This window comes from Oryx dammah, unplaced genomic scaffold, assembly GCF_014754425.2.
Source record: "Oryx dammah isolate SB20612 unplaced genomic scaffold, SCBI_Odam_1.1 HiC_scaffold_18, whole genome shotgun sequence".
Classification (NCBI taxonomy): Eukaryota; Metazoa; Chordata; class Mammalia; order Artiodactyla; family Bovidae; genus Oryx; species Oryx dammah.
In genome coordinates, this window is record NW_024070202.1 from 11,085,535 (window position 1) to 11,101,089 (window position 15,555).

The 15,555-nt window shown below is 36.9% G+C and overlaps 1 protein-coding gene across 2 annotated transcripts in view; it reads left to right on the forward strand.

Moving 5' to 3' along the window:
* The window catches only part of VPS50 (VPS50 subunit of EARP/GARPII complex), a 136,053-nt gene that overhangs the window by 10,847 nt on the left and 109,651 nt on the right, over nucleotides 1-15,555 (forward strand). The window contains exons 3-5 of one of the 2 annotated variants that reach the window (XM_040260292.1): nucleotides 11,595-11,717; nucleotides 13,057-13,128; nucleotides 15,252-15,305. In XM_040260292.1, coding sequence (XP_040116226.1) covers nucleotides 11,595-11,717; nucleotides 13,057-13,128; nucleotides 15,252-15,305 — 249 coding nt within the window. The remainder of the gene's footprint in view (nucleotides 1-11,594; nucleotides 11,718-13,056; nucleotides 13,129-15,251; nucleotides 15,306-15,555) is intronic. The other variant, XM_040260293.1, reaches the window with a different exon arrangement.

The window sequence follows — 15,555 nt, forward strand, 5'->3', positions numbered from 1 at the left end:
GCCCAAAAGCAGTGATATATATATATATATATATTTAAATGCAACATATTGATTCATCTGCTGTAATTCAGATAAATAAAATGAAATGATTTACTTTTTATGCTGTAACACCGAGCTCCAAATCATAGTAAATTATGTTTTCGTGATGAAGCAGAGATATTTGAATAAGTAGCTAAAGCATAGCTTATCCTAAATTGTAGATATCTTGGATTTTAATCCCCTAATATTCATGTGAACTTGGCCATCTACAAATTTAATAGGTGTTATTTGAAAGCTAGCTGGCTCCCCCCAGGAGAAATATTAGCCATTGTTAAATAAGTCAGTCCCTGCTGTGCCTCACTCTGGGCCCCCGCTGCTCAGAGCTGCCTCCGTCTGTAGTAGCTCCGTCACAGATCAAAGCCAGTTTTGAATGTCTGCTCTTGCAATTTTCAATTTGGGGATCATATCTGAAACTTCTGTTTGTTTTCTGTGGCTGGCAGCTTAGTACAAGGGCTTGTTTCTCTTGATTGGCCGTCACAGGGCCCCTCATCACACCTCCGTGTCAGCTGCTTAGGAGGAGGATTTCCCACCTCTTTGAGGCACCTTACCCCCTAAAGTGAATTTTGTATTTGCTGCTTAGCTTTTTTATATTAGGTCAGATCCAAATATGATGAAATTCTAACCAACCCTTTTGCGTGGAATGGCTCAGACAGAAGCCTTATAGAGGCATTTTGAATCATTATACATAGTGTTAGTGTTATAAAAGACTATTGGATGTGATAAAATTGGGAATTGAGAGATAACCATTAACCCTAATTGACAGATCATTTTCTGTTTCTTTGACTTAAAAAAAAGTGTATCAGGCATTATGAACATGCCTTGAATTAGATGGCATTAGATGTTTCAGAACCACAGTGAAACTGATGAGTAAGCCCCTTTTAAAAAAAAATACAGTAATGTATTGCATAGAACTTTCTGTGTTGCTCATGATGTCTTTCCAGTAGTGGTAGGTAGTGAATTTATAATAATCTTATTATACAGTCTTCTTACTGACTCCCAACTCTCTCCGGATCAGTGATCAGCAGTGTATACTTTTTTATTAAAATTTTATTTTAAGAATTTTTAAAAGTTTTACATTGGAGTATAGTTGATTAATGCACAGGGAACTCTACTTAATATTCTGTAATAACCTAAATGGAAAAAGAATTTGAAACAGAATAGATAGATGTATATGTTTGGCAGTGTGTACTTTTGAGATGGTGGGCTCTGGGAGAATAGTCTGAAATCACAGGTCAACAGGTGTAAATGGTTCAAGTGATGATTAAGCCTGGCGCAACAGTCTGATAGACACACACTAAGAAGACAGTTTGGGTAAACTGTAGTATCTCTGCTTTAATCTAGCCTTTAGCCTAGAGAAACTTTTAAACATTAATTCATTTAATTCTCCCTTACTCAAGTATGGGTAGAACATTAAAAAGAAGAAAGCACCTTTTATCTTCAGGACTGCACCCATTTCTTTTGCCTGTTCTTGTCATTGTGTCTTTCTAAGTTATAACAGGGAACTGAGATTTCATTGGGGTTTTCAAGAAAGAAAGAAAGTTTAGCTTGGGTATGTTATGTATAAAGGAAAACCAGGAGGGGTTATTAAGATGGAGCATATGAAATGGCTGTGTTTTATGTTAGAAATGGTTTAATATTGGCTGATTTCATATGGTTCAATGCAGAAAAAGGAGGGTAGTTAAGGAGAGCTGAAGTTGGGCTCCAGGTGAGCTTGATAACCTAGAAAGTACTGTTGATTTTTTTTTTTTCTTTTGAGTACTATATAAATTCTTGGTGGAAGAACCCTTAGAAATCATCTGGTACAGTTTCTGTATTTTATAGACAAGATGACACTGTATCCAATCTTTAGAGGAGATGCAAGACAATAATAATCCATATACTGGAAATTTGGGTTTTGGGTGGAGAAAATAGTATGGAAGGTAAAAAAGAAAAAAGGATTCTTTTCAAAACTTGCCATAGGAAAGGAAAACTTTGAGGTAGATTAAAAAAATCATAGCTTAAGTACTTCAGAGCCAAGGTCAGTGGCGCCCAAATTTTGCACATTAGAATCGCTAGTGCCCAGGCCATCGTTGTTGCTTGTGGCTCAGAGGTTGAAGCGTCTGCCTACAATGCAGGAGACCTGGGTTCGATCCCTGGGTCAGGAAGATCCCCTGGAGAAGGAAATGGCAACCCACTCCAGTATTCTTGCCTGGAGAATCCCATGGACAGAGGAGCCTGGTGGGCTACAGTCCATGGGGTCGCAAAGAGTCAGGCACGACTGAGCGACTTTGCTTTTCACTTTGTCATGTCTGACTTTTTGTGACTCCATGGACTGTAGCCTGCCAGCCTCCTCTGTCCGTGGGATTCTCCAGGCAAGAATACTGGAAGGGGATGCGATTTCCTTCTCCAGGGGATCTTCCCAACCCAGGGATCGAACCTCTCCTGCGTTGCTGGCAGATTCTTTACCACTGAGGTACCCCATTCTAATTACTGCATGGGCGATGGAGCTAGGCGTCCCGAGTGTTTAAAGATCCCCAGCCGATTGTGGTGAGGAGCCATGTTTGGGAACCACTGGCCGAGCTGTGCGTGCAATGCAGAGAAAGAAAGGGGGACCACAGAAACTGTTGTAGATAAAAATTTGGTAGTTTTCCTGACAATTTTTGTGGGCAAAAATGTAGAATAGAGAGTTAGTGATGATCTAAAATTTTATTTTTGGGAAATGGATACTCTTTTTTCCAAATTAATGGGATTTTTTTTGGTGCAGAGGTAAGGCTATAAGAAATTAATCTATACTGTATTTATTGACTGAGTATTCGTATAAGGAAATGTATACTGTTTGAATCACGTGAAAGATTTTTAGATAATTTAATTGATTATAAGAATTCTGAAGAATTAAGACCAAAATTTATTATAGTATGTAATTGTTTTGCCCAGAGTCCGAGTCCCCAAAACTGAGAGAATAAGACGTCCACAGCAATGCAAAAGCATAAAGGGGTTTTATTTCTAGCTCAAGCCAGGGCTCCCGTCTCATCCAGCGCAGTGGAGTCTTGACGAGAGCCCCGAGCCCAGATTTTCAGCAGTATTTATAAGTTTAGAACAAAGACAGGGAGTTGGCAAGGGTTGATTGGCTGCAGGGGTTTCCTGGTATTTACTAATTGGCCACTTATCATCTCTCTGATTGGCCAGAGTTATCATCTCTCTGAAGCCCCGGAAGCATAACTCAGGGATTAGTTTTGGCCTAGTGCACCTCTCTGAGCCTGTCATGGCTCTGGTGAGGTTGTAACAGTAATAATTATAATAGCCACGTGTTTAATAGTTACAGAACTTATTAGGACTGTTTGAAAGGATTTGCTAAATCATGGTTTAAAAATACCTGAACTTTATAAATCTATATCTAGGCTTTAGGTAAACTTCCCGTAGCGCCTCCATTATTTATGAATTTTTACTGAAATACTGCCTCAACAATAAGGATTTTTTGGGGGTGGGGTTAGTTTCTTTTTTTTTCAGGCCTTGATCTTACTGACTCATTAATACAAATAGGATTCTGCTGCGTTTACTATTGCACGGTTGGTTTAGTGATGCCTTTGATTTTTTTCATTAAAGAAAAATATAGGGTGTGGAGCCAAAAGAAATCTGTTTCTGTCAAAACCTGAAAATATATTTGTGTAAATATAAGAAAATATTTTTGTTTGTATGCCTAATTTATTCCACAAATATTTATTGAGTACCTACCTACTCTGTGGCATTTCTACTTTATAACATTCTGGGATTTGGGGTAGAGTGTGTGCTAGCTTTTAGAATACCTCTGTGAAGTAAGAGAAATGGATTGACTGACTTCTTAGTATCCATGAAAAGACTCCTAAAATGACCCTAATTACAGAGCTTTATTTTCAGAACTTTACCAAGACATGAGCAAAGTGCTGGAATAAGAGCCGGGAGAGGTGGTTCAAGTATTGACTTAAACGTTTAGCTTATTATTAAAGGGAAGTCATTTGAATAGCTTTATACCTCAGCTTCCTCATCTGTGAAAATGTGATTAAACTAGAGCCCTTTTAGCATTGATGTTTTTTAGTATCTCTATTGTAATATTTGTAGGAGAGATATGACATAAAAATACAATCAAAAGAATAAACTGAGCAGTTTTTTTAAAGATGAGTATATTACTGTCTGATATAGATAGAATTAGTATTGACACTTTTGGCTAGGAGACTTTTTTAGCTTTAGTGATTGGGATAAAAACTTTCAATTTAGGATTATGTTTCATTTAAGACAGGTGTCTTCTGCAGGTGGTTCCGAGAGGAACTATCACTGTGGATCTGCAAAATTATTTAGAATTTTTCTTAGGCACTCATGGATAAAAATGTTTATCTGTGTTCTTTTTAACCATTAATGAAATTCTGCTTCTCTTGGCTTTAGATGCTTTGGGATTCTTAACCACTCTTTCTAGCAGATCATAAAAGATCTGGCAATGATTTATTGTGCTTTTGGCAATGATTCATTGACCCAGGCAGTTACTAAGTTATGAAGATGCAAAGAGGTACGAGACTCTGTTCCTACCTCAACCTGAGTAAAAGAGACAAGCAAAAATAGACAATGTGGAAGGATATAGTAGAGGTCTATTGTAAGGTATGCGTAGTGGTAGCGCAGCTAGGAGACGATGAGGGTAGGTAGATGTGGGTGCTGGGTCTTCTAGAGTTAGCGATGAATTTGTTTTTGAAGGATAACTAGTGTACAGATAGAGTTTTGAGTGGCAGCCCTGAGCCAGGATACTGATTAAAAAGATAATATGAGGTTTAGGAAATGAAGAAAAGTTAAAATTTGAGAGACATTTAAGAAACAGGATTAAGGACTGAGGATTTTATTGGCTGTCGAAGGTGAAGGAATTGGAAAGACTGAGGTCATTAGACACTGGGATTGAAGGTGCTATGATATCTTTTCTCAGAATAGACAGAAATCTCAATTTAAAAGAAATTCTTTTAAAGAGAGGGTCTGATCAGGTGTTTGAAAACTAAAGCCAGAAGCCCTAACTTAAGGCTTAGACACTGGACTTTTCTCTCTGTGCTTCAGGTTGTGTGTCTGGTCGTCAGCTTTAGCTCGGCAGGCATGTGGTAAATAGCTTGATAGTTTTCACTGAAGTTGAGAAATTTTTAAAGATACCTTTTAAAAATGGATGTATATTTGATGCCTCCCTCCAAAGCAGTCACCTTTAATGTTTTCTTTATCATAGGAATAAATTTGGGATAAAATAGCATAGCTATTGAGTAAGAGAAGTAAAAATATTTGGCAGAGTATCAAATATGAAAGTTTTGCTTGATCGTTTTGTGATTTTTATTACATGTTAATAATTCAGTACATTTCTATGAATAAAATCAGTTTTTCTTCAATATATCTTTCTTTAAAGACAAATATGTATATATTTGGGTTATTTTGAGGAAAGAAAATAATGCCACTTTAATAATAACCTTTCTATAAAAATCTGTAGATCACGTTGCTAAAACCTTTCAAGTTGTAGCGCTAATAATATTCCACTAGATGGCACTGACAGCCTGAAGAAAAACAGCTGGCTTGACGAGCTGTTTTATTTAAAACACACAGAAGATGATGAATTGGCTGCTTTGATAGATTATTGTTGTTCTAATAATAATTTTAAGAAAATATGCCATTTCCCCAGTGTAATCAGACATCTGTCAATTCGTTATAAACTTACATTGGTAGATGTATAGTTTTACGGTATTTGTGATCTTGAATCCTATTTGGAAACAGAAATTTTCAGTGATTTATGATTTTTATAATACTGATTGCATATTGAAAACTCTGTGTTTTTGTTCTTCCTTTAAACTCTGTTTAGTTTTTGATAATCATGTTTTGTCCTCAGAACTCTAATGTGATGTTAACTTTAGTAAGATGATTTCTGTTTTTGGTATTTATTATAACAGAATAGCTTTTTGTTGTTGTTGTTGACTCCTGAAAAATGCAAGCAGACAAATAAACCTTTTGTCCTGGCAGACCTAAATTCATGCTGTGTAAGAGCAGACTTTCTTTACTCCCTCACTTGTGCCCATACAATGCATTCTGTATTTATTCTGATATATAATGTGAACTATGGTCTGATAAACTATGTACAGAAATGGAAGTTGGTTTGCATTTCTTTTTTTATTCTACTTTACATTTTTCTGCAGGATTTTGAAAGCTGACCTGTGAAATGAAGATTTTTACATTCACCTTTTTATTTGAATAAAAACCTACTACTGAAGATGATAAGTTTCCAGGCTGTTCTGTGGGTTTAAAAATTAAATTACTTTTCAAAGAGAATATTGAACCGAATAATGTTAAGGAGAACTGTTAAGCTGTCATAACTAACTTTTTACACTTGTGAAAGTGAATAGGATTGAAAGCTTGAGCCTGGGTTGATATTTTTAATTAGTGTGGTATTTTGGATAATTTGAAAGTAGTGATTTAATATAAAATTTGTGGTGTTTTTTTTTTCCCCCTCCTGGACTTGAATACATGCCCTTAAGAGGTGAACTCTTAAGTGGGAAATAGTTTTGTACAGTTATAGCCTGGTTTCTTTGGAAACCATAGATATATTGGAAATGTTTTATAACACCTTTACACTTGAGGGCTCCAATTGTTTTATAGACTTGAATCCCCAGTTCTCATATAACCTTTTGTTGTAATGTTGAGAGGAAACATGGCTTGGCTAAAATCAAAGATGTTGACTTAAATTTCTATTCTGATTTTCTTTCCTTTTCAAAAAGTTACATTTGCAATATGCATTTTTATATGTATTAATATATTCATGTAGCTTTATCCCAGAGCTGATCAGAATAGAAGAATAGGCTAGGTAGTATATATTATATACAACCTTATGGTGTACTATGACTGCTGGAAAAGACAGCCTCTAAAACACTGAATGACTTCTTCGTTATCTACCACTTTCCCAAAATATTCCTGCTTGGTGTATTATGTTAAGAAAATGTTGAATGTTTATGCTTGTTTTTGGATATAGCATCTGGCACCGTGGTAATGTGTTAAGATATTTTTAGTAAAGGAAGAATATGGTCCTAGTTGATATAAAAGTGTGTTGAATTTTAACAGCATCACAGCTGTTCCATTTTCTTGGCTTTTGGTGTCCACGTAGTCTCTCCCTCATGACATTTTTCTGCCCCGCGGGAAGTCATCTGCTGTTACTTAACCTCTTGTATGCTTTTCCACTCCATGGCTTTTACTTCTGCTTCGCTTTATTTTTTTACTCTTATTCCCCCAATCTCTAATATTTGAAATTTTACCTTTTCTCCTGTTCTGTAAATGCCACCACTTCCTTGAGATGGTAGCTCACTATCCTTTAATGCCCTTCATCTTGTTTGTGTTTCCTTTTTGTTCTGCCTCGCGTCATCATTTATTCATCTATTACTTCAGCAGCTATTTGAGCAAAGAGCCGTATTTTACTCATCTTTGTTTCTTTATGACCTAGCACAGAGGATTTTTACATAGTGGGACTTTAATTTTAAAAGTTCTAAAATTGGAATATGTGACTTGACTGGGAAATAAGAGATAACGGAGCTTTGCTAGGAGGCAGGTTATCTCCTAATGATAATGTGGGAGAGAGGTTTGATTTGTTCTTTTTTGACCTTTGTATTTTTGTTTCTATGTCCTTTACAATTAAGCTCATTAATTGTAGCTTTTCTCCGGCTTTAATTCTGGGGTGACATTCATATACTTATTGGAGGTGTAGGTGATTACCCACCCTTAGTAGGCAAGTTGTGACATGTTTGATGGATGGTTTGTAGTTGCTGATTTTTGGGTTTTCAAAGTTTGCAGAGCATTCCTACCACTATTATTAATAATAATATGTGTTTATTAGTTGCTGTGTGTCATAAGCTTTACTATAAAAATTCTTTAAAAAACTGTACTCTTAATAGCAGTCCACAAGACTAAAATATTTTATTACCAACCATAGTTAAGGCATCTAATCTTCTTGTAACTTTTAAGAACATTACATATTTTAATTTTGGCTTGAGGAGTTTCGTTTGTTATTCTACTCCCCTGATTATACCTTTAAACTTGTAGGGAATCTTTTGTTTATTTTGTTTTTGTAAAGTTTTGCCGCATACATATATATTGGCTTGCAAAACTAGTTCTGTTTTAGGTGAAGAATTAATACTTTTGTACTTTCCAATCCTAGGAAACCAGTTTACATAATGGTAAAATTATGGAGTGATTGTTTTAAGAATATACTGTCTAGCTGTTTCTTTTATTTTTCTATTTTATATGCATAAAATGTCCCTACAGTCATTTTACATTTATTGTTACTTCTATTTAGAAGAAAGAAGCCTTTCCTTAGGAGTTTGTGGATAATTTTAACTATCAAAACAAGAAGATACAGTCTCTTCCTTTCCCTTTGTTCTTATATTCCTTTTTTTTTTTTTTAATACAATTCACTGTGTAAATTAGTTTTAGTTTGATCCATGGTTTTTATCTACAGTGTGCCTTGGCACTTGGGAGCAAATGATGGAGAATAAAGAAAAGCCTCCGTCCTCAAGAAGTGTGTAATCTGATGGGGCCGCTGACACTGATAGCAATGAGACGTTTAGAGAGTGATTGGGTAGTGGCTGAGTCTTACAGGCAGTGCAGCGGGATTAAAGGGAATGATTGTGATTCCAGGCAGCACGGAGCGTGTTCTGACTGAGTTCAGACGTGCGTGTTCAAACAGGAGCCCCTGAAAGGAGAGGGTGTTTTACAGAGACATGGCGCCAGGCATTTGTTTTGGTTGAATTCTGCTTTGTGTGCTGTGTTTCTTTTTCTGCCTTTCCTGATTTTTCTCTCTCCCTCCCTTCCAGGTTACTTAGTCCAGTGTTTAAGTGTTACGTGTCACTTCTTTGAAATTATTTTGAGTCTGTCTGCTCTCAGTGATATAATTGCTTAGTGTTCTACAAAGGAATGGCATTTGACCTATTATATACATACATAGACTGTGCATTTTTTTTTTTTAACAGATACATCACCTTTGTGAAATGAGCATTTGTGAGATACTTATAAATCATGTTTTCCCTCTGACATTCTTAATAACTTTGGATATTTGTTTCACTGTCATTTGGAGTGTGTGTGTATGTCCTTTACAGGTGGAAAAAAAATTAGGCATGAGGAGACTAAGTTGATATTAACTAAGGTTAATAGCTGAGTTGCAGCTAAAACCTGTGTCTTTCCCTTTAGATTAGTCAATAGGTGGTACATATAGGGAGAACCTCAGCATGGAGTTAATGCCATATACACATTTTGAGATGACACTGCTCATTCACTGCAGTCTATTTGAATTTCCAACTTGTTTCACATCTGATCGGTTTCATTCTTAGAAACTTTTGTAATCTTCAGTTTTTTTGCTGTGTGAATAGTCCCAAGTACATTTATTTGCCAGTGGTGCTGTGGAATTACTAGGGAGGCATACCCTTGCTCGGGCTTTATTCCTTCCCTCAGCTTGAGGTATCTGAAGCTGGTTATTTCAAATGCCTGTGCACCTTTAGGGAGGGAGAGTGCCAGGAATTCCGATCTCTTTTTCTATTTCATGTCTCACTGTCGGTTCAGATTTCCACTGTATTCAGGGAGGTGGCCTGTGGATACGCTAACTAGTTGGAACCCTTCCGCAAATAGTGTGGGTTTAGCACAAGTCTGCTGAAACTCTTCTGTGCCGTTGTCCAAGGTGCTGCACATCTGAGTGTGCTGTAGATAACCCCCTACCGGAATGCAGCTCCCACTGTTACCACGCTGGATTTCTTAACTGCACTCATTGTATCTAATCGCAGCAAAATCAGTGATGGCGGTATCTTTACCCTTTTTAGTTTTTTGATTAGTGTATTTTTATAAGTTGAGTTTTGGTACTGAAGAAGCATTTTCTTTTTCATGCACTTTTAATTCTGCAGGTTTGGTTTTTATGATTTTTACCTTCTCTTTTCAATTTGTCAGAATTTTTAATGTAAACAGTTAACTATTAAGTTTCAGGTTTATTGCTCTAATATCTTCTTTTAGCTTGGATCTACTGAGAGGAAATAATTTTATAGTAATTGTGTAAATTTAAGATATAAATTAAAATCTTAAAGATATATAAGCTAGGCTCTTCTTTTTTTCTTTTCTACAAATGAAAACTATGTCCTGCGATAAAATAATCTAGAGTGTCTCTGCTTGGAAACTTTGGTCCTCAAATTAACCATATAATCTTTGTATATTTAATTAGTAGTGATTCATTAAGAGTTTTTGTCAAATATTATTTTGATTGTAAAATGATTTTAAATACTGATTTCTTTTTGTATACTTAAATCTTTGAGATTAACTTGAATAAAGCCAAATGATTAAATGATATGTCTGTAATAATGTTTTGATTAATTAGTGTGGCAGAGAGTGGGTATCTGTATTATTGAAATTTCTTAGTTAACTGAAGTTTTGTCCAATTATGCAGTGAACTTGCATAGGATAAGGACTTGTCTGTTAAGCTCTTTATGGTTGCATATCCACAGAAGCCCCATAATGTATCTTTAGAAAGCAAGCAGTTTGTCAGAGTTGTAGGTTCATAATCGGTTCATTAATTATAGTATTAGTACACTTTGAAGGAAGCCTCATGGGAGTACAGAAGTAACCTTGTGAACCTTTTTTTTTTTTTTAACCTATTTATTTGTTTTTGACTGTATTGGGTCTTAGTTGTGACACTCAGGATCTTGCATTGCGACCTGCAGGCTCTCTAGTTACAGCTCGTGGGCTCAGTTGCCCCACACTTGGTATATGGGATCTTAGTTCTCCATCCAGGGGTTGAACCTGAGTCCTCTGCCTTGAAAGGCAGATTGTTAACCTCTGGACCACTAGGGGAGTCCCTTGTGAACCTTTTGTGGAACAAGTTTTTCTTAGCCAAGCAGTGAGATTTTCAGCAGAAAATCTGTTCAGCGTTCCAGTACAATCAATTGTGACCTGAAAGCCATTGAAATGTTATCTGGTTATCTGTTGTGAGAGGGCTTCCCTGGAGGCTCAGATAGTAAAGAATCTGCCTGCAGTGCGAGAGACCTGAGTTCAGTCCCTGGGTCGGGAAGATCCCCTGGAAAGGGGAATGGCTACCCACTCCAGCATTCTTGCCTGGAGAATTCCATGGACAGAGGAGCCAGGTGGGGCTTCATGGGGAGCCCCATGGACCTCTACAGTCCATGGGGTTGCAAAGAGTCGGACACAACTGAGCGACTAACACACTTGAGATGAAGAAACTGTGTATATATATGATAGATATTAGGTAGTCACCTTTTTTTCTTTTTGTTTACATCTGAATTTTCTCAACTACTAGTTGATACACCAGAAATTGAAAATAAAATCCGAATCTTCAAGCTGGCTAGTATTTTTCTCCAGTAGATGGGTGGTTCTTAGTGTTTGACTTTTTCCTAACTTTGCACAAACTTTCTTCTTGTTTCCTGTCAGTTTGTCTCCTTGGTCAGTGTTTCCCAGGAGATTTGTCAGGCTCAAGACAGATGATTATTTATTTCTGTGCAGATAGAATTATAGTAACTACAAGTGCTATAATTTTTTTGTTTTGTTTTCCCTTGAAGGAGGAATTCCGAGAACTTCGAGAACAACCTAGTGACCCTCAAGCTGAACAAGAACTAATTAATAGCATTGAACAAGTGTATTTTTCTACAGATTCATTTGATATTGTTAAATATGAACTGGAGGTAAAAAAAATTCATTAAAACCTATCTAAAGCCAATTTTTTTCAGTAATTTAAATTTGTGAGTGAAATATGAATGGTTTTTAGGATCATTGTATTTATTTTTGATACTAGGACCGATCTGTGATAACCACATTGTGATTAAATGAACTTTCAGCATTGTTTAAAGATGAGGTTATTTTTTTTAATGTAAGGTTAAGTGCAGCTATAGGATATTGGTCCAAGAAACATTTTTGTATTTTTCGTTTTTAACTCTCGGCACACAATTATGTTAGTGTACTGCCTCTATCTTATATTACATTGGCTAAATATGTTTAGGAAAGCCCTGAGACTTTTAATCATGAAAGTATATTTACATCATTATTCAGTTGTGATAAATACCCCTGTGCCATAATGTTTATAACTTTGGCATTTTAAATTTATAAGAATTTTAAAAAAGCATAGTAAAATTTGGGTTTTAGGTGAAACCAAATGCTGTATGCATGCATGCTTCATATGTAGTACCTAGAGTTAGCACCCAGCTTATTTGGAAGTTTCATCACCAGTTGACTGAGACTGGAGGTCTAACCTGGTATTTTCCCATCTTCACCATGGCATGCATTTTTGTTGGTTCCCACACTGTCCTCTGGGTTCCCTGGTGGCTCAGATGGTAAAGAATCTGCCTGGAATGCGAGAGACCTGGGTTCGATCATTGGGTCAGAAAGATCCCTTGGAGAAGGGAATGGCAACCCACTCTAGTATTCTGGCCTGGAGAATCCCATGGACGGAGGAGCCTGGCGGGCTGCAGTCCATGGAGCTGCAAAGAGTCAGACACAGCTGAGCAATTACACTTTCACTTTCACACCATTCTCCGGAGTATCTATAATCTGTGTCTTCAAATAACCATCACGATCACACTACACATGTAGGGGTTAATTTCCATTCATAGTATTTCAGAGGGGAAGTAGGTTTTGAGTTCTCTCGTGGATGAATAGGGAGACACTAGTGCCTGGTAGAGTGGGGAATTAGGGTTAGGAACTTTCTCACATTCTCCTGTTACAGGCATTGGAAGCAGAGTTTCCCAGCTTAGGGGCCAGGAGTCCCCACAAGAGTGGGATTTACAGGAGGTTGGAGATGGTGGCAGTGGAGATAGCAGAGGGAGGGTGGAACTTGAACCCCAAAGGGTTACTACCACAGATACAGGCTGGTGTCTGCGGTCTAGTGCAGAGGTTAGGAGGATGGGAGGAGTGGGGTGTGACACTGTTTTGTATGTGCAGATTGTAATTCCTCACTTTGGTGTGCAGGGAAGTGAAAGTAAACAATTGATTTTTTTTCACTCTTTATTTATGGATTTTTCCTTTTAGAAGCTCCCTCCTGTTCTCAATTTGCAAGAATTAGAGGAGTACAGAGACAAACTGAAACAACAGCAAGCTGCAGTAAGTAAAAAACACATTTCTGACAAAACTGTAAAGGAAAAACAACAGGGAGGTGTAATGTTTACAGGTTTTATGGTTTCACTAATACACTAACGTTTTAAACAAATCTTATTATTTGACATGACTTTGACTCAAATGATACATTTATATGTATTCAAATTTGCTATTCAGTTCCCTTCATATTACTTTGATAGATTTGCTTCTAGAACTTGGTGTTCTTTCTCTGGAATACTGAACATGATGAAAGAATTTTCAGTTTATTTTTTTCAAATTACTAAGTACCCACTTAGATTGCTCCTTGTCACATGGTGTGTGACTTTCCTATCCATAGTTTTTTTTTTTTTTTTAACCCACAGTTTTATGATAGATAGAATGTTCTTATATCAGAGTAGAGGTTCCCTCTTCTAGACGAAAGGTCCAAAGAGAATACAGGGTTAAGATTCAGAAAGTCTGAACTGCTTTCACTATTAATCGTGTGACATTGGGCAAGTCACTTTGCCTTGCTAAATCTCTTGTGTCATTTGTGAAGTAGTGGGCTAGACCTGCATTTTACCTAATGATGTAAAATTCTGTGATTTTCTGTTTTCTTTGCATTAGGCTGAATTCCTTTTATAAAACCCAGACTGTACTGTAGGAGATTAAATAATGGTAGTAAGTAGTCTTGTTAATTTTTTAATACTAAAAGCAGTAATAATATGTTCAGCCATTTTAACATAAGATATGATCTCTAATAATACATGAGACTAATAAAGGAAGATATACTTCCGTATCTTTTGTGTTATATCCAGAGGCCTCAGTGGGTGCTGGGATCTCCTAGAGGCTGGTAGCAGTAGCGTGGGGAAGGGCCCTCAGCAGCAGAGGGTTGTGTAGTAAAAGCATGTTGCTGTTCTGGAGACTTTGAGTTCAGTGGATGGTGGCACCTTTTGCCTTTTGGTCTCAGCGTGTTTTAATGTGTACTCCTCCCCTCTTTGTAACTCATGTGGTAGTATTCTTTTGGGAATGAATCCCACCACAAGGGCCATGTAGCACAGTGGCCTTTGGAATTTGATCAACCTGGCCTTGAACCGTGACCTTGCAGCTTACTGCGGGTGAATTATTACTGTGTCTAAGATTACACCCCCTGGAAAATAAGGAAACGTGTCACCCATTTCAGTAGATTGTCCTAATTACTAATTGAGGTAATGCAAGAAAAGCACTCAGCACACTGCCTGGTGCCGTGGAAGCTGACAATAGCCACATGGTCTATTTAAAACAAGAAAAATGGAAAAACCTGTAACAAAAAAAGCAATGAATGCACACAGATTCGTGAACGAATGACTCAGAAAATGATTGGGTAAGATTAAGTGGGTTTCTGTCTGTGTGCATCTCTACAAGTTCCTGTCTAAACAGATGTGCACAAATCCAGAGCAGATTAAGGAAACCTGAAGGAATGAATGTAGCAGTTGAATGCGTGTGTTTCTTGAGCAGATGGTCACTGACTGCCTTCTGTGCCCCTCCGCGTGGTAACGGTCATTGCTGGTCGTGGGACCCCTGCAGTGCAGTGAAGAAACTTGTGTTCCAGATCATTAGAGTTCTACATTGCATACACTATTGTTATTCATGAAACTGACCAAGAAACCTTCGGTACCTTCATAGCACTCCAAAAAGCACATTTTCAGTTTTTCAGAAGTAGCGGACCAAATTGCTGTGTGTCTTCTTATGCACCGCAAACAGTTTAAAGGGGACAAGGATATTTTCTGTTTCCCAGATAGTATTTCCATAAATTGAATAGATTAAACCTTTTTTTATCTTAAGAAGTCTGTCTTTTGAAAGCAAATCTGGTACCCTTAAAGATGGATAGACTTTTGCACGTTAGTGAAATCAAATAATGATACTCATGTTATTAACAGTAATAATGACCGTTTACTGTGTTTCTATTAAGGACCGAGTATTGTGCTACGTGCTATACCTCTTTTACTAAACTCATGGCCAGAGACGTGTGTGGCCATAGCATGCCAGAATCTGCTGTAGGAGTGATTGAGAAGCCCTGTTGAATGTTCTTGCTAAAACTTTAAATGTCAAATGTAATAGGAAGCATGAGGCTTTTTCTTTTATTTCCTTTGTTTGATTGCATGTTCTTCTAGGTCTCTAAAAAAGTAGCAGATTTAATCCTTGAAAAACAGCCTGCTTATGTCAAGGTAGGATAATATTTGTTATTTTTAAAGTAAAATATTAAAAATGTTTGAGTGACTTATGCCTGGAATTTGAAATATTTATTCTTTTGTCTGTAGTTTATAGCAACATGTTAACTATATTTGGGTTGTATTTGTATATGTTTTTTTTTCTCGCATGTGGGGAATTCACCAAACTATGAGAAGTGAAAGAGTTTTTATATCTGACTCTGGTCTGTTTGGTTTTCCTAACTTGAGAACAGCCAATGAAAATTGC